At 36.7% G+C, this 25224-nt stretch overlaps 3 protein-coding genes and 1 pseudogene across 4 annotated transcripts; 2 read left to right on the top strand and 2 right to left on the bottom strand.

Annotated features, from left to right (window-relative positions):
- The first annotated feature begins 125 nt into the window (after nucleotides 1-125).
- Nucleotides 126-4159, top strand: LOC108851097 (uncharacterized). Its single transcript, XM_018624518.2, is given in 5 exon segments — nucleotides 126-145; nucleotides 260-314; nucleotides 316-537; nucleotides 2532-3627; nucleotides 3965-4159. Coding segments are annotated over 3 exon segments (186 nt in total). The 3' UTR covers nucleotides 427-537; nucleotides 2532-3627; nucleotides 3965-4159.
- Nucleotides 4160-9535: 5376 nt separating this feature from the next.
- On the bottom strand, nucleotides 9536-10752 carry LOC108851095 (F-box protein At1g11270-like). The gene has a single exon (XM_056995998.1). The coding sequence runs from the start codon at nucleotides 10724-10726 to the stop codon at nucleotides 9596-9598; it is 1131 nt and encodes a 376-aa protein (XP_056851978.1). The 5' UTR covers nucleotides 10727-10752; the 3' UTR covers nucleotides 9536-9595.
- An 11-nt stretch (nucleotides 10753-10763) lies between these two features.
- LOC130501108 (uncharacterized) lies at nucleotides 10764-11708 on the top strand (annotated as a pseudogene).
- A 2694-nt stretch (nucleotides 11709-14402) lies between these two features.
- LOC130501109 (increased DNA methylation 1-like) lies at nucleotides 14403-25161 on the bottom strand. 2 transcript variants are annotated; one of them, XM_056996001.1, is made up of 10 exons: nucleotides 24771-25161; nucleotides 22862-24443; nucleotides 22640-22745; nucleotides 16951-17078; nucleotides 16752-16834; nucleotides 16359-16588; nucleotides 16137-16223; nucleotides 15796-15895; nucleotides 15389-15564; nucleotides 14403-15308 (listed from the first exon to the last, which is right to left on the bottom strand). In XM_056996001.1, the coding sequence occupies exons 2-9, from the start codon at nucleotides 22950-22952 to the stop codon at nucleotides 15553-15555; spliced, it is 837 nt and encodes a 278-aa protein (XP_056851981.1). In that variant the 5' UTR covers nucleotides 22953-24443; nucleotides 24771-25161; the 3' UTR covers nucleotides 14403-15308; nucleotides 15389-15552. The 2 variants fall into 2 exon arrangements, with proteins under 2 accessions (XP_056851981.1, XP_056851980.1); XM_056996000.1 differs by having other exon boundaries at nucleotides 22862-24423; nucleotides 24771-25160.
- Nucleotides 25162-25224: the final 63 nt, after the last annotated feature.

Here is a 25224-nt window from a genome sequence, read left to right as displayed (position 1 = left end):
CTAGTTGCAGCATTACACCTGCTAATGTTCATTACTTGAAGAATGAACAAACAAAAGCTAAGACGGAGCAAGGAGGAGACAGAGGAACTGGTCATCTTTTATGGGAAAAGAAGAGGCAGGGAGATATGACTTATGAGAATGAAAGGTACCGATTAATGCAAGTAGTTTTTATAGTGTTCGAAGTCAATAGTAATAAGGAAATATAATATATATATATACTTAGCAAAGAGATTTATGATTTTGATTTATGATTTCGTAGAGCTGGAAACAGAGACACTAGTGATTATAAGGTGTTGGGAAGGCGTGACTTGTTTACTCGACCCCAGCGTGAGACTGAAGGCAACACACGGGTTACTCTTAAAAGAGCTTAAAAAAGGGGAGAGATACTCTTTAAGTAGTTTATTCTCTTTGGTTTTGGATCAGTAAATGCTTTATTCATTACCATGCAGGATTCTCCAACATGCTGTGACATGTGAGGGATATGGAACTACAGAGCTCCTTCTTCATCTTCAAGCTACTTTCTTTCGGTTTAAACTGGTAATGATTTTGATTACTGTATAATTATACATACGAGTTCTTAAGATTAGGTGAGTTGCATGATTTATAATCATTAGAAGAGTGTATTAGTAGGGTCGTATTGGGTTTAATGGCATTACACGATGATGTTGTTTCGAGCTTTTGAGTTGTTTTAGAGTGTGTTACAAAAGGAAAAGAGTAAGAAGGGATCAAGTCTCTTGGTCGGTGTTTTGGGCGGACTCAATTCTTTATTTGGTCGAGTCATCATCAAAGTTCGTGCACGCCTTAGCTTGTCTAAAACTCAATCTTACTTAGACTGAAACATGATGATTGATTTGGATTTTGACCGATTGGTCTTTTACATACTCGAAACGTGAAACACATTAATGCGTTGCTTTTCATCTTTTATAATCTTTTGACTGATGCAAATTGTTTAGTTTTAACCTACTCTGACAAAATTTTTACAAGAAAAATCATTTCTTTAAATGTGATCCGCTCTTTCGTGTTTCGCAAAACGTGATCATTTACGTGGTTACTATAATCAAGATTCACTTACCTGCTGCGTGATCGATCATTCACATTAAACACACAAACCCAAATGAGACAGGGCCGGGTGGATAAGAATGTAAATCAATTGAAAACCCCTGTTATTCAATACTCCCTCTATTTTTTAATTTTAATAAAATACTAAATTGCATTCTGTGTTTAGTTTTTTTTCCATAATTTTCAGCCAATAAAAATTCAATAAAGGCAATTACGTTTTTTGAAGTTTGCAATTAGATAATAAAATATGTATTGAAAATATAAAAAATAGATCTTTTTGAAACAATTTTTTTTCTAGAATATGTAACTTTTAGAAATGGAGAAATTTTTTTAGATGTTGTTAGAATTCAGTTATGATGGATTTTAATAGAATTCAGTGTATTTTTTAACTAAAACAATTCCTACCTTTTTTATCAATATTTTGAAGGATATCGAGAGTGGATATATTTTCCATCAAAGTAATTGCATACTTAAATTCCACTACTTGATTCAAATTCAAATTCTAATTTTCAATAACACCTACTACATGTGTTGCTCAAATCGGAGAAATAGTTTGGTGACTTGTACAGTTGTACTATATGTGTACGTCAATATTTTGGTGTGTATACACATACATGCACCTATGTATAAGGCTATGAAGCAGTGTCAATGAGTCTTGAGTTGACCTTAATACAGTTTAATAAGATTATGAAATTTCTGATGACTTTCATAAACAACCTGCCCGCGATTGTATTATGTAGTAGATTATGGGCAAATCTGTGGAACCCTAAGATTCTGACACGAAACTATGGGTCTTAAAACAGCGTCGTTTAGCGGAAGCTTGCGTGCTCAAACACAGAAAGAAAACGAAAACTGCAAGGATTCAAAAAAGCTCTTAATCAGAAGCAAACAAAAACCACCTCTAACAGTTGAATTTTTTTATATAAAAAAGCCTATATCTTCTTTGTTTTTGGTTACTGTCTTTACGAGAGTGCCTTCTCTATTCGCTGTTACTCTTTTCTTTTCTTCTGGTTAGTTTTATTTTTCTCAGTGAAATTCTGCAAATAATTGTTTTTTCAATGATAAGTTTTCAGTTTTTAGTGTGATGAATATGGTTCCGACAACTTAGATCATCATAGAGTTTGATGTTCTTTTCTTTCTGTGTTTAGTTAATTTATTAGAGGATTTGATTCTAAACTGCAGAGAGTGATTGTTTGGTTGGTAAGTTAAATAATGTTGACAAGAATCAATATGCCTCTGATTGGTTATTAAGATTAGGAACTAATACTTCAACTTCCTTTAAAGCAAAACATCAGATTCTATTGTTCAAAAAGTTTTGGTGATGGATCTTGTTGTCTTGTAATAAAGATTCCAACTTTGATTATGATTCATTGTCTTCTATGAATGGTAATCAAATGTTATCTAATCTGCCTGATTTATGAGTCACATTGATCATTAATTGATTCTTGTTTATTTGTTATCTTATATAACAGAGTTATGGTGTGAAATGATGGCAGCAGGAGAAGCAAGAGCAGTGTGGCAAAGAACAGCTAACCGTTACTTTGTCCAAGAAGACGCTAAAAGAGCTCCCAAGCTAACAACCTCTTCCCACTCTTCTTCATCATCAACGAAACAGGTTCAAGAAGATACTGTCTCTTCTCCTCCTCCTGTTGTTCGTCCACAGAACCAACCATCTTCTCCAGGTTTCATGCCTCTGAATATTCCTCTTCTGTTGGGTCATCACATTCAAGAAGATTTGCTCCTGGGATGGACTGTTGGATGGATGTAGTTGCTATCTTTGTAGTTCAAAGCGAAGAGGAGAATAGAGAGAGACCTGGAAAGTTTTGTTTTTTTTTCTTTGAAAAATGTAACTCTTCTTGAAATGAGTTTTTTAAGATTTACTTGTATTGTAATGCTGCAGCTTATGGATTTGGTTAAATGAGAGAATGTAATTTGTTGTAAGAATTTTGTTAAATATTGTGTGTTTATAATATCTCAAAGACATCATCATATGAAAAGATCTTTCATGCATGCATGTAAGTGCATCTCCTAACTGAACCCAAAAAGAAGGTGCATCTCCATATTGATCATTTTTTACCGCTCGGTAAAAGGAAAGGTAGAAGTAAATTTTCATTTTCATGTTCACTTAATACTACGTGGATCGTCCGGGCCCGATTGGAGAGGATGCTTTTAAAATCCAACACAGTGAGAAAATGGATAGTCCGGAATCAAATCAAAAGACTTGCAATGCAGAGAGACAAATCGACGACGACGAGCTAATCGGAAGAGATGGCGGTGATGGGGAAGCTGAGGATGTTCGTGGCGCAGGAGCCTGTTTGTCGCCGCCTCTTGCTTGATCGGTGGTGCTGGTTGGTTTTTAGAGGATCAGAAGGCAAATGTCTTTACTTTGAATACTGACTGTCATGTTCTTTTAGCCAAAAGTGTCATTTACATCTTCTCACGTTTCTCTTCTCATCTTCGTTTGTTTGTTTGTTTTGTAAGGACTCTTTCTGCCTGCCAGCTGTTGTGAGGCCTATTCTCGATTCTCTTGAGGCTTCCAAACAAGTTAAAGTGCCTCCTCTTACCCATGTATGTGTATATCTCTCTCTCTCTCTCTGAAATTGTCTTTTATCAGCTTCTTATATGGATGGTTAAATTGTTGTGTGTTGTAACATAACATTATCTCCATGAGTTTGCTTCTCCTCACTTTGCTGCTTATCCCTTGTGATTTGTTTAGTTTATGTATTGACTCTCTGAAACTTCCTATGCTTTCCTTCATGGACGATCACGTTTTGTTGATTTCAAAAGGCAAGAATTGGACATAAAGATCGACTTGTTAGTTATCCCATTGTTTATGACTTGATTATGCATTGGCAAAACAATATTCTTCGGGTATTTACTTAGGTCCAATTTGCTTTTTTTGCAGGTTATTGCTGGTGTCACTGGAAAGAAACAGAGCTAATCCAAACCAATGATTTTTCCCATGCTTTCTTACATTCAGATTCCTTTTCTTGTCTTTTTTGTCTTTTAACTCTTTCTAGTCACTGATGAAATAAACTAGACTCAGTGTTTTTTTTTGTTCTGAAACTTATATAAAGGCATATGTCAGTAAGTACATACTCTTTGTTCATCCCCCTTTTTTTAACTCCAAATGGAGAGTACTCTGTCAAAACAGGGTACAATGCAGCCATGATGAACAAACCGTTAGTAGTGGAGGGACAAATCCAAGAAACCAACTGGAGGAAATGTGTCTGGAAGCTACAGACGAGTCCAAAGATCAAGCTCCTTATATGGAAGGTTTTCCATGGAGCACTACCGGTGGGGGAACAGTTACTGATAAGGAACGTTGCAACAAACGGGAAGTGTAAAGCTTGCGGTATGCCTGAATCTATAAATCATCTGTTCTTTGAGTGCAGTTTTGTGCAGAAAGTGTGGACAGAAGCCCCTCTAATGCCAAACGTTGAAGTCAGAGGACCTATAGATTTGGAGACTACCTGGACAAACATTTGTGCGCGAATCAATCTCCCCCCAACTGGAGTAACGCAGTGCAGTCTTGCGCCCTGGATTCTTTGGCAGATATGGATAGCGAGAAATAATGCTATCTTCAATGATAGATGGTTAACCCCGGCTGACATTGTAACCAAAGCAGTTGCTGCAGCGCGTGAATGGGAGATCTCCCAAATGAAACAACAGAAGAAGCCTCAAAGGAACAAGAGACAGGCGCCACTACCGGATCAATGCATCATAGTCCGATCAGAAGCTGCGTGGAAGTCAGATTGTCTAACAGCGGGACTCGGCTGGACGATCACAGACAACGCAAGAACCCGTTCATTCTCAACGACAACGCCCTATGTGGTTTCTCCTCTGATTGCCGAGGGACTGGCACTCCGTGAAGCAATATGGAGCTGCAAACAATTAGGATTCACCAACATCTGCTGTGAATCAGACTCAACTCTACTTGTGCAAGCAGTGAACGCAGTGTCAATTGCTTCAGAGCTCTACGGCATAACAGCCGACATCTTTTCTCTTGCTGATTTCTTCAATTCCATCTCTTTTCGCTGGATCTCTAGAGAGAGTAATAGTGAAGCTGATGGTTTGGCAAAACAGTGTTTGACAGATGAGAGAGCCATTTATTGTATCACCTAACTCTGGTTGAAGTTTATTAATAGAAGTATGTGTTTCAAAAAAAAGTATTCATTTATTAATGGCAAATCAAAAAGCTTGAAACTTCTATTGCCACATGATACATACAGCACAAAGATATTAATTTTACATTGTGATTGAAATCGCTAGTCTTACATACACTCTTATTAGTAGCTCTTTTACATCAACCTGATCCTCAATAGGTAGACAAAAAGATTAATTGGCTTATTAATTGGCTTCAAATTTTGCTACAATTGCATCGTTTTGTCATTTTGGAATCAAAAAAATCTTACTTTTGTTACACAATCTCATTCGGTAACTGAAAACCCCCAATTGATTATATCTGTATGTGAAGATATTGGAGTAGCTGTTGAATATGAAAGCTAAGAAAAAGGTCGTGCCTTTGCCCGAGGAATGTGGATGTTGAGTTCACTCATGCGAATATCACGTTGGCGCTGAGTGAGATTGGTCAGGTTGATCTTGAGACGGGTCTGAAGAAGTTTGTGAAGTGGTGGTATATGGGTTTTTACTCGGGGTCGAAGAAGAAGAGTTCTTGGTAAGATATTATCTCTCACTCTCTCTTTTTGCTCAAGTCATCGTCTTTGTTTCCTCTCTTGAGCTTGGAGTTTGCTGTATTCTTCTCAGCTTATGATTCAACTTCGAGCACTTGCATGGCTGAGGAAGATTGGCTCTAGTTTTAGAGGACGAACATTTGGTTATCTCAACATAAAAAAGCTATCCGACTATCTGCATTGTTTCTGTGTTGGTAGATTTTTCCTCATTTGTTTGCTAGTAGATTTTCAGCGTAAACGATGTTGGGACATCCTTTCGAGCCTAATTTTGTACACAGACGAATGAGAGTCCGATCTTAGCCATCCAGTAGCATCGAATCCCTCCTGATCATTTGTATATGTGCGACACACTATTATAAAAATACTAGTCATAGCTAAATGAAGTACCGCAATAAAGACAGAATTGCATAGCAGTTTAACTATGAGCCTAATAGATACACAAATTCTAGTTATAAAGAGACAAAATCTGAATATAATGCAACCAACATGGTTCATCAACAAAGATTCTACTGGGAAGAAGTCTTTGACGTTTTCTCAGGGAACAATCTCGATTTAAGTTTATTTTGTTTTTACGGGTTCAGTTGTGTGAAAACTAAAATGGACTTGCTTTCGACATATAGATGAACACTTTGACCAAAGGTCCTGCACAACTAGTAGATAAATTTGGCCAAAAGACGAAAAATTAAAGTCAAGAAAAGCACAAAGCGCTGGTCAACCCAACATATACTAAGCAGGTAGATTTGGCAGAGAGATGATGCAATGTACCTATGTTTCCATTTTAAAGGAAGCTAATCTTGATCAAAGGCTTGCCGAGTTCCTGAGAATGTATAAACAAAATATTACCTTGCTAGAAAGCTTCGGGATATTAATACAAAACAATATATTTACGTGAATGGCACCACCTAACCGCAAGCCACAATTGTCATGGATGTTCCCGTGGAAAAAGGAGGACTTTGTGAAGAGCTACGAAGCCTTGAGAACGGAGAGCGATCGTGATAAGAATAATATGTAAGGAAAATATGGCTATCAAGCTGGTACTTGCATCAACAGTTGGAAAAAAAATATGTCAAAATCATGCAACCACACAATAATTCTAAGATTCACATAATATGATACTGCAGCGAAGCGAAGCATATCCCTTATATATTAAACAAGGAGCATTTTTAAAAACAAACCTTAATTGTGTAAATTAATAATAAAATTGCCATTATACTTAGGTGTCAGCATATCAGGCATTCTCACATCTTTATTTTAACAATTCTTTTATTATTAGACTATTTACATGAATATGTCATCGGACATTCCATCACTTATATCATTTATTGATATTATCATAGAAACTATACATTATGTGAACTTTCATTATATAAACGTTAGTGCACTCACTATAATACAAACGAATAGTCAAGTTCATGTTGTCTTCTTTAAACATTTTTTATTTTTTTCTCTAAAACATATACAAACATTATTTCGAACCCTTATAATAGTTATCTCTTCAAAGAATGAATTACTTGGTACAAAAAATAACCTTTCTATCATCCAAGATTTTCGAATTGCTAGCTTTAACGAAACTTTTGATTTTGATATATTTTATGTTTTATACTTTTGATTATGATATATTTAAGTTTTATATTGGTTTAGACTTTTAATTATATCGGTTTATAGTTTTGATTATAAAGTATAGAATATAACTATACCAAACACTTTTAAAAAAATAAACTACAAAACTTAAGGTCAACAAAGTAATGTTTTTTTGTCAAAAAAAAAACAAAGTAATGTTTCTATGGATATATATCTCGGCGTTAAATCAATATATTTACTGAATACTATTAAATTACAGAATATAATGGTAAAAATCTCATTGATTATAAGAACTAAAAAAATCGGTTTAACCACAAACAATTAAAATATTAAAATATCTCACCAAATATATAAAACTACCAAATCGAGCTTCAGTATTTATATCCTAAATTAACTTCACAGAGAATTTTAGCTATAACATATATCACTGATTACAAATCTCAATATATTCTAGCATTATATGGTAAAATACAATAATCTACTGGTAGCAAATATAGAAACTATAATATCTATAATTATTCATATAGACATCGATGAATAACAAGTTTTAAATGGTACCAAATAACTGTTAACAACTAATTAGCTAATCCATAACCATTTCAACAAATAAATATCATTATTATAATATCAATACTAATAAAATATAAGCAAAATTTTGGACCCAACTTTATTTTAGATAGAATATTTTTAAAATATTATACTCTATAATATTTCTAAATTTCTAAAAGTGTATCTACATATATTAATATCTATGAAAATATCCTAATAATTTTAATACCTATCTCCAATTAGTATATAAAATCACATATCATTTAGGTGAAATTAATATAAATGTATATTACAAGAAAATATAAATACAAATATGTTTTAATCAATGTTTTAAAAACTGACTCATACATTAACCAGGCTATTTTTAGTTATTGGGTAATTTTAATATATAATAATATATATCAATATTAAAAAATAAAAAAATCATGTTTAGAAAATATAGTAAAGTTTTAATTTTTTTTTCATTTCATATAATATATAAAAATATAATTAAGTATTTTTTGTAACAAGTTAGAGTTACGACATATAATAAAAATACAATAAGATTAAAATTAGTTAATATTTAAATATCCAATGAAAACATTAAAATTAAATTTTTAAATTTTTAAAAATTACAATTTAAATCAGATTGGATCGGATTACATTTCCGCTATTATATATCGGATCACCGGGTGTACCGTTCGTCTGCAGATCTAAGTCAAGTTTAAAAACGCTGATTTAAGTGCATTTTTTTAAATAGATAAAAATATTACAAATTAACAAAAACATTGTAACATTATTAATAAAAAAATTCATCATAATCTCCTTTCACTTATTTTTCATCAATTTTTTTAAAGTTAAGACAAATGAGCTTGGTTTGTTTTCAAGACTTAATAAAAATGAGATAAGCTTTCAGTCATTTAATATTAGGCCTAAATAAGTTATCTTTGCCACTACACTAATTAGAAAAATATATTTTCAACTCAAATTGTCAAAATATTAAAAAAATTCCAATCTGTAAAATGTAATATAATGTTAAACTAAATTATAGTATACATGATCACAAATATGTAATTTAAACATATATAGCCAAATTATACTCCCTCTGTACCATTTTAAGTGATGTTTAAGCATTTTTATTTTATTTCATAATAAGTGATGTTCTCACATTTCTAGATAAAATTTAATGTCAATTGAAATTTGCAATCAATTACATAATACTACATGTTTTTTTATTGGTTAGACTGATTTTATTTAATGCAATTTTATGTAACCAAGATAAATTGCATAGAAATTTGTATTTTCTTAATCCTTGTGTAAAAACCTTAAACATCACTTAAAATGGTACAGAGGGAGTAATAAACATAATCTTAAATTAAATTATAATATACGTAATCACAACTTTGTAATTTGAATATTTTTATAATTATCTCATTCCGCGCAGGGCGCGGATCACTACCTAGTATCAGGTAAAACGGTTACACACAGGAGGTTCATATATAGTTGGAAATCATATAAACTAAAGCATTAGGAAGCAGAGTATTTTATATAGTAACAGTATACAAGGGATCCAAGTTCCATGTTATCATGAATGTGGAAACTTTATAAAGTAACGCTGAATATATAGTAAGAAGACAAAGTAGACAAGTTCAAGGTCACATTAAAGTGCATAAGATATTAATTAATTCCAATGGTTCATCGGTAAGTCGGTAAAAAAGAAAAGAAAGAGAAAACTAGTTTGATAAAGCAGAAAACAAACTTTCGAAGTGACAAACAGAAACAAAGGGCTTGTTATCTGTGAATACTAACTCATAAGATTTGGTATGGAGATCATGTATCACCAGTGGTCTCATACGATGACAACGACCACGAATTAATAACTTGTTCTTCTCTAAAACTGCTATCGTCAAGAGTGAGCTTCCGGTTCCTCCACACCAACGAAGAGGTTTACTGATATCTATAGTAAACATTTTCTTCCACGTATTGATGTTACCGCCTGAAGAATCTAACAACCATATATCTTGGGTGGGCCAGTTACTCTCGGATACACTCAAGCAGTTATCGAGGATGCACATGGTGAATCTGAAAGGATCATGTACATGGGAAAAGGGAGCTTTACAGATAACTTGGAAAGTTTCAGTGTGAAGATCGAAAGATAATACTTTGGTTTCTTCACAGTCAGTTAACCAATAAAGGGACCCATCTACGTACAGAGGAGCATGGCGAACAATTATTCGATAAGGAGAAGCAGGGTGAACGTACCTCCAAGTGTTCATGCTAAAGTCGAAAACTTCACAAGTAGTAACGTTGTCTAGGCCAAATTCAGATGAATTATATAAAAAAACTGGCTTGTATGTACCCCTTAGTTTGTCTTTACCGAATCCAAGCTTATGATATGAGCTATGCGATTTTTTTGCATCCCTGACGATGCAGAGCTGTTGAATTCTGGCAAGAGGTAAACTTTGATGCCACCTAGTGGCGGGATTCACCACCACGACACAGACACTGGGGACGTACTTGGTGTAGAAGCATATTAGACCGTCACATGTATTTTGGCAGACCGACGTGCATGAAGTAGGGAAACAGACCGTATAAGCTATTGATGATCCAAACATAAATCTTCGAGCATCTGTAGGCAGGCACCCATCATTATGTGCATAGTGAACGAAAAGTATATCCGGATCTCGTGATCGCCTACGATGGCTCAACTGTCTTTCCTGGAAACGTTGGGTCTGGATTGTCAATTTCCACGTCTTTGATACAGACCTTAATCTCAGTAGAGACTTGACCGGAAGTCTCTCTAGTATGAGCTCTACAACATCGTGCGGTAGCAATTCTACACTCGAGCGACATCTTTCCAGCATTGTATCTCGTGTCAGATTGATCAAGACAGTCATACAAATGTTTTTGAAAAGGTAAACTTTCAATATTCTATATATACGAGCTGAGCACCCTGTCCAAGCTAGGTTTTTGAAAAATAGAAATTTCTAATTTTCTACAAGGAAAAAGGGAAAACTCCATGACTCTTCCTTTCCTTGTTTCGGCTAATTAACTTTATACAATATAATTACTAGATTTTCTTGGTAATTAACTTTATACAATATAATTCCTTTGCTTTCCTTGGTAATTAACTTTATACAATATAATTCCTTTCCTTTCCTTGGTAAGATATTATCTCTGAGTCTTATTTGAGCAAGTCTGAGTTATTAGAAGCGCTGAGGCGTGTTCTCAGACTAGAGCTAGGGAAGCTGAAACATGGCTAAAGAAGCTTGCGCGGAGAAAGAGGACTTGGTGAATCTCTTGTTCAAGAGAAAGCGTCAGAGCTTTTCGGGTATAAGCAGTTGATGCAACTGCTTCAGCTTGAAGCGCTATACCTCCAAATCAAGAACAAGAAGATTGAGAAAAGCAAGGAGCAGCCACCTTGGAGCAATTCGCAAGCAAGAGAAGAGGGGAGAAAGAGAAGAAGCAAAAGAGGTAAACCGAATGGTCTGTTTGGTTTAGCATTGGGGATGAGTCTAGTTGGTGCTGGTTTGCTCCTGGGATGGACTGTTGGATGGATGCAGATTCTATCTTTCTAGTTCAAAGTGAAGAGAAGAAGAGAGACCTGGAAAGTTTTTTTTTTTAAATATCACTCTTCTTGAAATGAGTTTTAAGATTTACTTTGTAATGCTGCAGCAGCTTATGGATTTGGTTAAATGAGAGAATTGTAAATTGTTGCAAGGAATTTTTTGTTAATATTGTGTGTTTTCTAGTTTGAGATTATCTTAAAGAAATCAAATGTTAAGATCTTTCATGTAAAAGCATCTGCATATGTTCAATTCTTAGCAGCTATAAAATCTTTTCTTCCATGTACCAAAAAAAGAGAGTTTAATGTCACATTTGTTTCATTTGTAGAGACTTGTTCTTAGCTAACATTTCATTTGTGATTTGTTATAAGATTAGGAACTAATTCCTCAACTTCGTTTAAAGCAAAACATCAGTTTCTCTTGTTCAAAAAGTTTGTTTTGAACATGTTCTGTTAGCAGAAGTGTCATTTACATCTTCTCATCTTGTTTGTTTTGTAAGGACTCTTTCTGCCAGATGTAGTGAGGCCTCTCTTAGATTCTCTTGAGGCTTCCAAACAAGTTAAAGCCCCTCCACTTACCCATGTATGTGTACAGTATATATCTCTCTGAAATTTTCTTTTTAGCAGCTTCTTAGTTGGATGGTTAAATTGTGTTTGTTGTGTGTTGTAACATAACATTATTTCCATGTTTTGTGATTTGTTTGGTTTATGTATGTCTCTCTCGAAATGTATATTCTTTCCTTCATGGACGATCACGTTTTGTTGGTTTCAAAAGCAAGGATTGGGCATAAGATCGACTTGTTAGTTAACCCATTGTTTATTGCTTGATTATGCATTAGCCAAAACAATATTTCCGTCAGGTATTTACTTAGGTCCAATTTGCTTTTTTTGCAGGTTATTGCTGGTGTCACTGGAAAGAAACAGAGCTAATCCAAACCAATGATTTTTCCCATGCTTTCTTACATTCAGATTCCTTTTCTTGTCTTTTTTGTCTTTTAACTCTTTCTAGTCACTGATGAAATAAACTAGACTCAGTGTTTTTTTTTGTTCTGAAACTTATATAAAGGCATATGTCAGTAAGTACATACTCTTTGTTCATGCCCCTTTTTTATCACATGTATTCATTTATTAATGGCAAATCAAAAAGCTTGAAACTTCTGTTGCCACATGATACATACAGCACAAAGATATTAATTTTACATTGTGATTGAAATCGCTAGTCTTACATACACTCTTATTAGTAGCTCTTTTACATCAACCTGATCCTCAATAGGTAGACAAAAAGATTAATTGGCCGTAAGCCCATTACTTTGTCATATTTGCCCCTTGGTGTTGGGCTTTTAGTTGTAAGTTTTTGTCGGGCCTTGAGCTTGTATCTTCTGGGTTTCGACCTTATATTTATTGGGCTTCGGGCCCTTAATATAATTCTAATTTGGGAGAAAAAAAGCTCATACACAACATGTTCTAAAACACGTTAATGAAAACAATGAAATAGAAAACATTTACATTTGTATGCAGTTTGGTTAATTTTAGTTTCCAGATTATTAATTGTTACGGTACATTAATCTTATTTTAGTTAAATTTCTTTTGGTTCTTTCTAACTTATTTAAAGTAAATTATTTAATATGATAGGTTATAAAACTCAAGTATAATTCTGCTAGAATTGTTGTCAAAAAAAATCTGCTAGAATTTTAATACTTATTCATTTATAACACTATTAATCTATAATAATATATTCAAATAGCATAAATAAAAATTTCTGACAAATATTTTTTTTTATAGACAGCTCAATAAATGCTAAAATAACTTACAAAACATAATTAGTAAAACACTAAAATTATAGACAATTTCATTATAAATTGAAAATCTAATACAAACAAAAACAAACATATATTATAAAATATCATTTGTTGTTACATAATATATACTAACACATTATTGAAACTATTTAACTATTACTTTAAAATATAATTTATTACAATTTTATCATATTACATTATTGATTTAACCTGGGGATGGGTGTATTAATCTATTATCGGAAGAATTAGTTATTCTAATAATATTAAAATCTGATACTCATAGAAATAAAAAAATATAAGTCATTCTTACCTTATATTTCGTTCAACTATATCAAATTGAAATAGAAATCATATAGACAAATATAAATCATTCTGTTTTCCTTAATTTTTTTTGTCAAACAATATTTTCCTTAATTTTCTAATTTAATAATTTTTTGTTTTGTAGCAAAAAATACTAGTGTTATTTTCAACTCAAATCAATAAAATTTAATAAAAGTTACAATATCACATTAAAATAAAAACAGATTATATTTATTATTTCAATATGAAATAAATTTTCGAATGTTTTATAAAATTTAAATATATTTTAATATAAAATAGTTTTATTATAAACTCACCTACGGGCGGGTCCATCCCTAGTCTAAGTTAAAAACTCGATAACTCTATACAAGAAAAGTTCTTTTTTTTTTTTTTTTTTTAAAAAAGAAAAGTTCTTTCTCGTGCCTATCTCACTATATTGTTATTGATTTTTACCATCAAAAAATATGATGTTATGAACCACACCATCAAAAAAGTATAGGTTGTAGGAGCATATTCCTTTGGTTATTACAGGTTTATGGCCGCTTGATAAGGCTACGACAACTTCATATCAATTATAAAGTGCGATAGCAACAATGATAATCTTGAAAATGATTAGGTAGCTTAATCTTTTTTTGAAGTTGTTCAAACGTCATATTAGAGTTATTCAATTGTAACTTTATATAGGGTTGTGATACAAAATTATGTGTTGAGCTGATATTCAGAACCTTTTTGAAGCATAGGTGTGCTCTTAAAATTATTATTTTAGATCGAGAAACAAACATATCTTCACTCCTTAGAAACGTAACAATGAAAAATAAATCTGAGAGAGAGCAAATACATAAATACAGTTTCCAAATGCGTCACTGAGACGTCAAAGAGTGAAGATGTATTAGATAAGTAAGATGAAGAAGCACCTCAATGTTTGATATTACAAAATGGCCATGAAATAAATTAATTGGTCCGCTACCACAATATTTAAAAAAAATCTAATAAGCACTGAGAAGTGCAAGGTTTTACTTGACCTCTGGCTCTGAGTCATAAATAAAACTACTAAAATACTGCAATTAGCATAATAGTCTAACTACTCTTCTTTCACCTGCGCCTTTTCGTTTGTCATGAAAATTGACAAAAGTGCTGTTAGTTCTGATCATATGCACATACAAACAAAGGCTGCAATGAACCTCAAACACACCTGCCATGTGAAGAGCCGATCAACAGGGCAGTGGTACCTGTGTACCCTTTTTGTTCACCCTCGACGTTCCCCATGATCCTTGAATCAGTTGTCGTGAATATGGAAGCCACTCCTTTCTTCAGTGATAAAGCTTTACTGCCAATCTTTTCCTCTGTACCACCATTACCAAGTGCCTGAGAATTTTCTAGTATGTAACAATCGGATTCTTCGTCTAGCTCCTCTTTACCCTCAGCTTCAAAGCTTTTTAAATCACCACTTTGCTGTCTTCTTGTATTAGTTTGATCCTCATGAGAACCATCATTAACTCCCTAGTTAGATTCTCTTTGGTTATCAACTACACCAACAGGAAGGAAATCGACCTCTTTATCTGTCAGTTTTCCCAATCCCAATCTCTTCTTTCTCCTCCAAGGACCCACTAAGCAACTTCAGATTCGATTCTGTATCATTATCTACATCCATCGATTCCAAGCAGCTATCAACTTGGTAACAATGAGATTCAACATCAGCAGATGCCCAATTTTGATCAGCTTTACCCTCCGCAGGTTTACTTTCCTCAACATCTCCAGGCAGACTCCTCAACAGCAGTTCACCTGAAGTAAGTTTAGTCAGTCCATGAGAGTGAACATAACATGAGCATATTAACAAATCAGATGCCAAATGCAATTAATACCGCTGTCCTTAGCCAATGACTTCTCCAGCATGTCAACACCAGGGAACACCACCAAGTTAATATTCTTAATTGTTTTTCTGGCTGATTCACGAACAGGCGCGCGAAGCCGAAGCCTTTAGTCCATGTATCCATCAGTTCTGGCACTGCTGGTATGACTAATTTGTCTAGCCAAGCGCCTGATAACAAAGCACATGTAAATGTGGATCTTCAGAGAATTGTGAACAAAAGAGTCTACTCTGATTACATAGAATCAAGTGAATATAAACAAGTAAAATTGACAGACAGCTAGCAAAAGCTCAACATATAGCATGCAACAATTGAGAGGCAATTAACAAGAACTTATAAACCGACAAACTGAATAATTGAAAGAAAGAAGTTAGGATATGACAATGTGTGGGAGAACCTACAGATTCAATGCCGTTCATTAGTCGACGACACATCCCTTGACGCCTGTACATGTAGCGGGTTCCTATAAACGGCATTTCTGCCAGTTGATTGCCGTGGATCCTGAGTAAAAGCAAAAACATTTTATTCACTTGCATGCATGCGCACTCACGGAAAGGAAAAGCTCATTCATAATTTGTTATACTATCAATTTAATGAGAAACAAGCAACAGAGATTCCAGTAAATATCATTAAAAGATCATCTGTATGCTAATAAAATGTATTGCATTCTATCCAATGTTAAGAACTCCCTAAATCTACAATGAAGTATTAATCAACAACGTTCATGATACAACAGACTCACCTGATAGATGCCACAGCGATGATTTCATCACCCCTCTCCAAAACAGCAGTAAGAAAATTGCTGTAGTTTAGCCGATGGAAGTTCGACCTACAAAACAATAGGAGAAACATTCAAAACATAATCTAGTAGCATATGGACAGTTACTAGTCAGTTAGATCTCAAAAATAAAGAACCAAAACAGAAAGCATGCATGCAAGGACAGGTTTTGCGAATGAGCTTTACCCAAATTTGTAGACGATATTTTCAAGCAGGTTGACACCACTCCTGCGACCAACTAAAGGTGAAAAGCACTCATCCATAACAGAAAAAGCAACAGCCAGTTTGGCATTATATGCAATCTTCTCAGATATGTCATTATCACGAGGGATCTCAAAGCAGCGGAGGAATGTCCAAGAGAAGCCCTCGGGCAATGAATGTTTAACTCCAATTAGTATCTGAAGTCTGTCGAATAACTAAGAGAAAATAACAAACAAATGGAATACTCAGTGTCCATTGTACTACTATATTCATATAATTGTAAAATAAAAAGCTATTTACGTTGATCACCAAGATTAGAGCTATTGACTTTCATTACGCCACAAGAAAATAATACTAGTAAAGATAAAGGAAGGCTACCTCTTGACAATACTTTCCACAAAATGGATGAGTACTACTTTCAACAGGTACCGTGCCATCTTGCTTGATGCATGCTTGGTGATCTGCAAAAGTGTGGAATGTATTGTTTTGAGCTCAAACCCCATATTAAGAATTTAACAGAAGCAAATAAACAAATATACTTGATGGATAGATACGCCTTTTAAGGTGTAATTCATACATTTTTCTTCACATAGGTAGCACCTCAACAAGGGAGAAAGAGTTGTAGTGCCATGATTAGCTGCCTCAACTTTCTCGCAGAATTTTGCATGAGCAGTAGCAACAAAACCAAGAACCAGATGGGAATTTCTGCAGTTTATAGAAGAAACGTAATCAATTCGCTGCAATAACACATAGCTAATTCAAAATCTTAAATGGCCAATCATCATATCTTCTTTTTTACCGCATTGTTCCCATTATTCAATCAAAGGAATCATTCAGACTATAAATGTGATAAGCCTATGCATCATTACGCGAGGAGGAAGAAGACTCAAGAAGTTGAGGCGGAGGCGCGAGAAGAGAATGACGTGGCAGATTTAAATGAAGATTGAAAGGATTGGAAAGACTCTATCTCGTTTAGAGGGTTTGCCGTTATGTCTGTTATGTTTGTTAAATACTCTGTTGTGTAGTTCGTTAAGTCTAGCTATGTATTTTGGATTGAGTCGCAGTGACTTGAGGAGATTATCGTCTGGGTTAAGCCAGCGATATCTCGATTGATTCTTGATACAAAGTGTATTCATCGTTATCATCGTTCTCGTTGAATCAATAAGAAGGAGTGATTGAGTTTACAGAGAATCGAAAGTTCAAACTCTATCAATTGGTGCGGTGAGCGACTCGCGATGGCTCTGGTTAGCGAATCGGATGGACGAATCGAGCATTTGGAGAGGTCTGCTATGGAGGCGGAGAAGACGGTGAAGGTGATATACGAAGGATGGAGGAAGCTGACGGAAGCTAACGGTCAATCGGAGGAACGCTTCGGTGCAGTAGAGTCGCGACTGAGCTCCGTCGAGTTTCAGTTATAGAAGATCGCAGCGGCGATCGATCGTATCGAGTCTCACACAGTTCCAGCAAAGCCTAACGGCAAAGATATCACAGGATCATCGGAACTCCGTAGTGACACTCAGGTACCGATATCACCATCTGAATAGGAGAATCTCTCATTAGGTTAGGTTATCAGAGGAGTAATGAGATGTTCCATAGTAGAGAAAGTTTGTTGAAGAAGATTGAATTGCCTGAGTTTGATGGATTGTTGCCATATGGTTGGATCCGTAATGTCGAACGATACTTCAGAGCGGCTCAGTATAATGAACAGCAAAAGCTTGAGTTAGTGGCTCTGAGTTTAACAGGAGAAGTCCTGAACTGGTATCTGTGGGAATCAGAAGAGGAAAGATTTGAGAGTTGGTTTCAGTTCAAGCAGAGGATGCTCGAAAGATTCGCAGAGTCAATTGATGATGAACCGAGAAACAGACTCTGTGCTTTGAGACAGACTGGAACCGTTCGTGAGTACGTCAAGGAGTTTGAAGAATTGATTACTCAAGTAAAAAGAATTGATGAGCCTAACTTGATCAGCAAATTCTATAATGTTCTTAAGCAAGAGATGAAAGAAGTAATCAAGCTTAAAGAACCTAAAGGGCTACGCAACCATATAGCTGCTGTAGTCAAAATGGAAAGCAGTACCTTCTGTCAAGTGATGGGTGAACGTGCGAAACCTAGACAGAACGAGTACCATGCTCAGCCTGCTAGACAATACCGACAACAACAAAAGATTCTGCCACCAGTTGCAGAAGATAAGTCTAAGCAGCCAGAAGTGCACAAGAACTTACCAGGAGACCACGATTACATTTGACTCCAGCTGAATTAGCTGAGTTGAAGAGGCTAAAGCTGTGTTTCCAATGTAAGACGAGTTGGTTCCGCGGTCATGTGTGTGCCAATCCAGAACTCCAAATCTTGGTTATTGTTGATGATTTGGAGGTTGAAGTTGTACAAGACACCTATGAAGAAGAGGGCATTGAGGAAGTAAATCAGTTGCAAGGAGATCAAACAACACAGATGATGGAGATATCACTCCATGCTTATTTGGGTATTGATTTTCCTACAACTACCAAACTAAGAGGAACTCTTGCAGACAACAAATTGGTTGTCTTGATAGACAGTGGAGCCACACATAACTTTGTGACTCCAGAGTTCGTTGCACGCACTGGAATCCAAATCTCTGCTGATTTTGGACTGCGTGTACTACTTGGCAACGAGGTGTCGATACCAGCAGGAGGAGTCTGTAAAGACGTTAAGTTGGAGATGCAGGGACTCGTTTTTAAAATCGATTGCATTGCTCTTGATCTGGGCAAAGTAGACTTGGTGCTGGGAGTACAATGGTTAAGGTCGTTGGGGAAGTGTGAGATAGACTGGTTTACACAAGAATGGTCATTCATTCATGAAGGGAAGAGAGTGATGTTGACCGGAGAGACAGACCTTCATCAAGTGACAGGAACTCTTAAAACAATAACTCGTGATGACGGTCAATGGGAGGTTCCTACTGATTCTTGGTGCAGTAACTTGCAACACGAGAAAGCGCCTGCTGATGTATCTTCTCCGGAGGTTTTACAGGTCTTAACCGAGTTTGAGCACATATTTGCCAAACCTCAAGGCTTACCACCGATAAGAGGAAGAGAACATGCTATCACTTTAAAAGCAGGAACTAATGTTATCAATGTCAGACCTTACCGATATTCTCAAGCTCACAAAGAGGCAATGTCAGAGATGGTTGCAGAGATGCTGAACAAAGGTCTGATACGAGCTAGCAGAAGCCCTTTCTCCAGTCCCGTGTTATTGGTTAAGAAGCAAGACAAATCTTGGCGATTTTGCGTTGACTACAGAGCCTTAAACCAAGCAACCGTGGCTGACAAGTTTCCTATACCAATGATTGATCAACTCTTGGATCAATTACATGGAGCAACGATATTTTCCAAGATGGATTTAACGGCGGGGTTTCATCAGATAAGAATGGAAGAGAAGAACATTCCGAAAACAGCATTTCGAACTCATGATGGACATTACGAGTTTTTAGTCATGCCTTTCGGCTTGACTAATGCTCCATCCACATTTCAGTCACTGATGAATGATCTGTTCAGACCTTATCTTAACAAATTCGTTCTTGTTTTCTTCGACGACGTGTTGATCTATAGCAAGAGTGTTGAGGAGCATGTTGCACACTTGAGGCTGGTTATGCAAATCTTTGAGAAGCATCAACTATTCGCAAACAAGAAGAAGTGCCTCTTCGCTCAACGTCAAGTCGAATACCTCGGTCATATCATCTCAGCCGAAGGAGTGGCTACTAATACAGTTAAGACCGAGGCAATGAGAAATTGGCCTACTCCCAAGACAATCAAACAACTACGAGGATTCTTGGGGTTAACTGGCTACTACCGGAGATTCGTCAAAGCTTACGGTTCTCTTGCGCGTCCTTTAAATGAGCTTCTGAAGATCGACAAATTCAACTGGTCTAAAGAGGCTCAACTGGCTTTTGATACGTTGAAACAAGCCATGATCTCAACTCCAGTGCTGGCATTACCGAACTTCAACCGTGAGTTTGTGGTAGAATGCGATGCTTCAGGGTTCGGGTTGGGAGCAGTATTGATGCAAGACGGTCGACCTGTGGCTTATTTCAGTTATAGTTTGACTCCTCGTGAACAGCTGAAACCAATATACGAGAAGGAGCTGATGGCAGTGGTGTTGGCGGTCCGTAAATGGAAGCACTATCTGCTGGGGAGACGTTTTGTAGTGCACACAGATCAGAAGAGCCTGAAGTTTCTACTTGAGCAAAAAGAGGTTAACATGGAATATCAGAAGTGGTTAAGCAAATTGCTTGGTTACGAGTTTGACATCCTCTACAAAACTGGGATTCAGAACAGAGCAGCTGAAGGGTTATCTCGAATTGAACAAGCTTCCTTGCAGTCAGCAGAATGTATCTTGTATGCAGTGACAGTGTCGGCTTCTTTGCAGTTACAAGACTTATATTCTGAGATACGCAATTCACATGAGATACAGAGACAGATACAGAGGGTTCAAGAAGGGGACAGCGAGATGCGAGATTATACAGTGAAGGAGGAGAAATTATGGTTCAAATCTCGTCTAGTGATACCAAAAGACTCCACTTTCATTGAGACAATTCTTAAAGAATGTCATGATGGATTACAAGGAGGACATTCTGGAGTTCTTAAAACGCTAAAAAGAGTTCAGAGATGGTTTCATTGGACAGGCATGTTAACGACAATCCAACAGTATGTATCTGCGTGTCATGTTTGTCAGACACACAAGTACTCGACACTGTGTCCAGCGGGGTTGCTACATCCCCTACCGATTCCAGTGGCTATATGGGAAGATTTGTCAATGGACTTCGTGGAGGGTTTACCTACTTCAAATGGTTACAATGTTATCTTTGTGGTAGTGGATCGTTTGAGCAAATACTCACACTTCATTGGACTCAAACATCCATTTACTGCAGTCGACGTAGCCAAGAAGTTCATCACTGAGATCGTTCGCTTACATGGATTTCCAAAATCCATTGTCTCAGACCGAGACAAAAAATTTCTCAGTACCTTCTGGAAGGAGCTTTTCTGTCTAGCTGAAACTACTCTGAAGTTCAGTACGGTCTTCCATCCCCAAACGGATGGACAAACAGAGGTCTTAAACAGATGCCTTGAGACATACCTCTGTTGCTTCGCGTCATCTCATCCTCGAACATGGTCTCGTTTCTTATGTTGGGCAGAGTTGTGGTATAATACCTCATATCACACTTCTCTCAAGACGTCTCCATTTCGAGTTGTCTATGGACGCGAGCCTCCATCGTTGCTACGATATGAGTTGGGTTCGACAAACAATGCTGATTTGGAAAGGTTGTTACTGGAAAGAGATGCCCTGCTTGTCGATGTTAAGCAACATCTGGTTCATGCTCAACAGCTGATAAAGAACAACGCCGACAAGCACAGACGTGATGTAGAGTTTCAGGTGGGTGATCGAGTGTACTTGAAGCTCCAACCGTACTGTCAACAGTCTGTGGCTCGTCGGGTTTGCAAGAAGCTTTCTGCAAAGTACTTCGGTCCGTATGAGGTTCTGGAACGCATTGGCAAAGCGGCTTATCGTTTGGCTTTACCTCCAGAGGCGAAGATACACGCCGTCTTTCACGTCTTGCAGTTAAAAGCAGTGTTGGGAGTTCATCATCAGGTTCTTCCTCTACCGTCGGGTCTAGACGATCTTGTGATTCTTCCGGAGGAGGTGTTGGAAACGCGTTACAACGATAAAGGGAGCTTGGAGTTACTGGTTAAGTGGAAATCTCTTCCACCATCAGAGAACGCTTGGGTGTTATGTGGGGACTTTCGCTCTCAGTTTCCAGACTTTGCGCTTGAGGACAAGCTGAGTTTCGAAACGGGGGTATTGATAAGCCTATGCATCGTTACGTGAGGAGGAAGAAGACTCAAGAAGTTGAGGCGGAGGCGCGAGAAGAGAATGACGTGGCAGATTTAAATGAAGATTGAAAGGATTGGAAAGACTCTATCTCGTTTAGAGGGTTTGCCGTTATGTCTGTTACGTTTGTTAAATACTTTGTTGTGTAGTTCGTGAAGTCTAGCTTTGTATTTTCGATTGAGTCGCAGTGACTTGAGGAGATTATCGTCTGGGTTAAGCCAGCGATATCTCGATTGATTCTTGATACAAAGTGTATTCATTGTTATCGTCGTTCTCGTTGAATCAATAAGAAGGAGTGATTGAGTTTACAGAGAATCGAAAGTTCAAACTCTATCAAAATGATTCTGGAACAAAAGACAAATTCGTTGATTAAAAGAAACTTTCTTTAGAATAAATATTTGGAAACTTACTTTAATGCCCAGGCAGCTCTGATGGAAAGTTGACGGGCAACCATCACAGCAGTTAAGATCTCCCGCGTCCCCGCATATAGCACATGTATCATCATTTTGATCTCCACTACCAAAATCCACATCATGGAACCCTTTAAGCACTGTTTCGCTTTGCTTATTCCAGAATGAACTTCAAAATCGAGAACCGAGAATACTTCATCACAGCAGTTGCATCGAATATACCTTCTTTTGTGATTATTCCTTCTTCAGTGTTTTCGCAGTGAACTTTCCCGTTAAGTGGCACAATGGCTGAATCAATCATCCATCCCAGCATGGTGCGTTTCCCTTCAAACAAAATGTACCCATTCTCGTTGGAATCTGCATCCGACAAAGAACTGCGAGCTGACAAAGCACCGCAGCTTTCTATTATGTTTTTCTTCCCTCTTTATTTTCCGGACTGAAACCAAACTTCTTTCTAAGCTGTGTGACCCTTTTCGTTTCTTCTGCGCTTTTTCTCTTTCGAGACCATATCTTCATTAGTATATGTGTCCTTGCGGTTCTTTGACCTTTGGCTTACCTGTATCGCTCCGTTTCTTCTGAGCTTTTCTCCTTAAAAGGTCAAGGTCCTCTTCTGGCAGTAACCCAAGAACAGAGTCTGCTTGATCTAGAATTTACTTTATAGACTTCATAAGCTTTGGTCACTGACCAGTGGGGATTCACATAAACAGCAGCGTTGTGCTACGTCTTCCCGCCGTTACGGGGCCTGTATTCAACTGTCCAACCAGCAGCTAGAAGTAACTCAAACTAAGCTTGCTTTTTCTTGGATTCTAATAAAGATCGTCTTCCTATCATTATTTTGCTTTTGTTCTCCAATCCTCATTTCGCCATCACTTGAGGGTTTGTTGTCCCGTGACATTGAGGAACTCTCACAAGGCTTCATTGCTTTACAATCAGTCTCCCCAGGTTTCTTCTTCGTCTTTGGTGTTGGAGGTCTTCCACGCTTCCTTCCCCTCCTGCAATCGCCTCCGTCAAAGTCATGTCTCTTAGCCCTGCCTCCACAGTTACGCTTTGGTCTCCTCCTGGAATCATCTCAATAGAGTTACTCTGTTCCAACGTTAACAGGGTGCTCCCATGCTCACAGTCTGACATTCTCAGCCGGTAACTTTCCCCGCTTACGTTTGACTTTTAGCTCTTCATTATGTGGCCCATTTTCATCGTATGATCTACCCACCCGAATCTCAACCTGACTGACTCCTAGAATCTTATTAGGTTCCGCCCATTGCTCATTCCCTAGATCTTGCTTCTCCTTAACGCAAATAACTTTGTCCTCGTTACCATCAGACTGACTGCTAATCTGCAGCTTCCGAGGCCGTCCTCTTTTCCATGAGTCTCCTTAGGCACCAGGAAATTCCACAAGCTCACGTAGTAGCTTCTTCTTAACAGAAAAGCCATCACTACTTTTGCCTCCCTTTCTTTCCTTTTTCCACAGCCACACCATTGTTTGTCAATCTCTTTTCTGTAATCATTTGCCACAGACAGAGAAGAGCATTCCCTGCTTTCACCTCATCAACAAAACAATCACCCATGTTGTCAACCTCACTTGCTTAGATCTATCTCCCTTCTCTTCCACAGAGAAATCATCATGTTTGTCACTGTTTTCTTTTCTGTATCAATCGGCTTAACCACATTTACCGTGTTCTTGTTCTTCATCTCGGTTACACCATCCTCCAGACCAGGTTCGCTGGATAGAGTTGCACAACACCCATTTAACTGAAAGCCCTCCTCTTCTTCAACGCTCCAGCATACTGTGTTTCCCAGAGATTAACTGTTAAGATTGTATTTAATATATTGAACTCAATGTACAATAGGAGATTATATACAAAGGTAGTCTTGGAGACTAAGTTTAGATATTAACTAACATTCCTAAAACAGAGGAATCAGTATATACGATAGTTAATGAGAGATCTATATAGTATCTCTCTAATATTAACAGAACCTAATTGCCAAAAATCCGGTGAGAGAATCACAAATTGTCAAAATCAAAATTCTAACTGATGAAAAAAATTAAAGCGTAGGTAATACGAAGAAGAAAATCAAAACTCTAAATCAGAAGAAAAGAAACGGAACACCGAACACATGATGATGGCCTTACCTGGAAAATTTGAAAGCCTGGCCGGATCGGACGGAGAAACGAATGGATAGAACGGGAAAATCGAGAGAGAGAGATGCCGAGATATCAACGAGTCCGATTCAGAGATTCGCATTGTGGATTCGGTAGAGGGGAAAACGAAGAAACACAACAGTGAAACAAGAAGGTGGAACAAACAAGGGTTTAGTTTTGGATGTGAAAAGTGGTGGAGACAAAGACGAAAAAGAAACAGGTTTTAATCTATTTTTCGGGGGCTTTACTCTAAAAGCACATGCGCATATCGAGAAACAATGAATTTTTTTTCCGGGTAATGACGATCTGTGACGGTAAAGTGATCATTTACTATATTATTATCATATCGTAGTCCTTTCCCTCCACTTTTGCTTAGGATTTTCTTCCTTTTTTTTTCATAAATTGAAAATCTGAGAGACCAATGTATTTTCTTTGCATCTGGTTG

The sequence above is a fragment of the Raphanus sativus genome, unplaced genomic scaffold, assembly GCF_000801105.2.
Source record: "Raphanus sativus cultivar WK10039 unplaced genomic scaffold, ASM80110v3 Scaffold0099, whole genome shotgun sequence".
NCBI lineage: Eukaryota > Viridiplantae > Streptophyta > Magnoliopsida > Brassicales > Brassicaceae > Raphanus > Raphanus sativus.
The sequence above is the reverse complement of the archived record's forward strand: the minus strand, read 5'-3'. Positions and strand labels throughout refer to the sequence as shown.

Bases quoted from the DNA above. Each gene is read 5' to 3' on its own strand.
- LOC108851095 (XM_056995998.1), bottom strand. From the start codon at position 10,726: ATGCTGGAAAGATGTCGCTCGAGTGTAGAATTGCTACCGCACGATGTT.
- LOC130501109 (XM_056996001.1), bottom strand. From the start codon at position 22,952: ATGCTGGGATGGATGATTGATTCAGCCATTGTGCCACTTAACGGGAAA. The intron at 17,079-22,639 runs GTAAGTTTCCAA...TATAAACTGCAG, and splicing joins AGAGCTGCCTGGGCATTAAA to AAATTCCCATCTGGTTCTTG. The intron at 16,224-16,358 runs GTAAAGCTCATT...ATTGTTTTGTAG, and splicing joins AATATCGTCTACAAATTTGG to GTCGAACTTCCATCGGCTAA.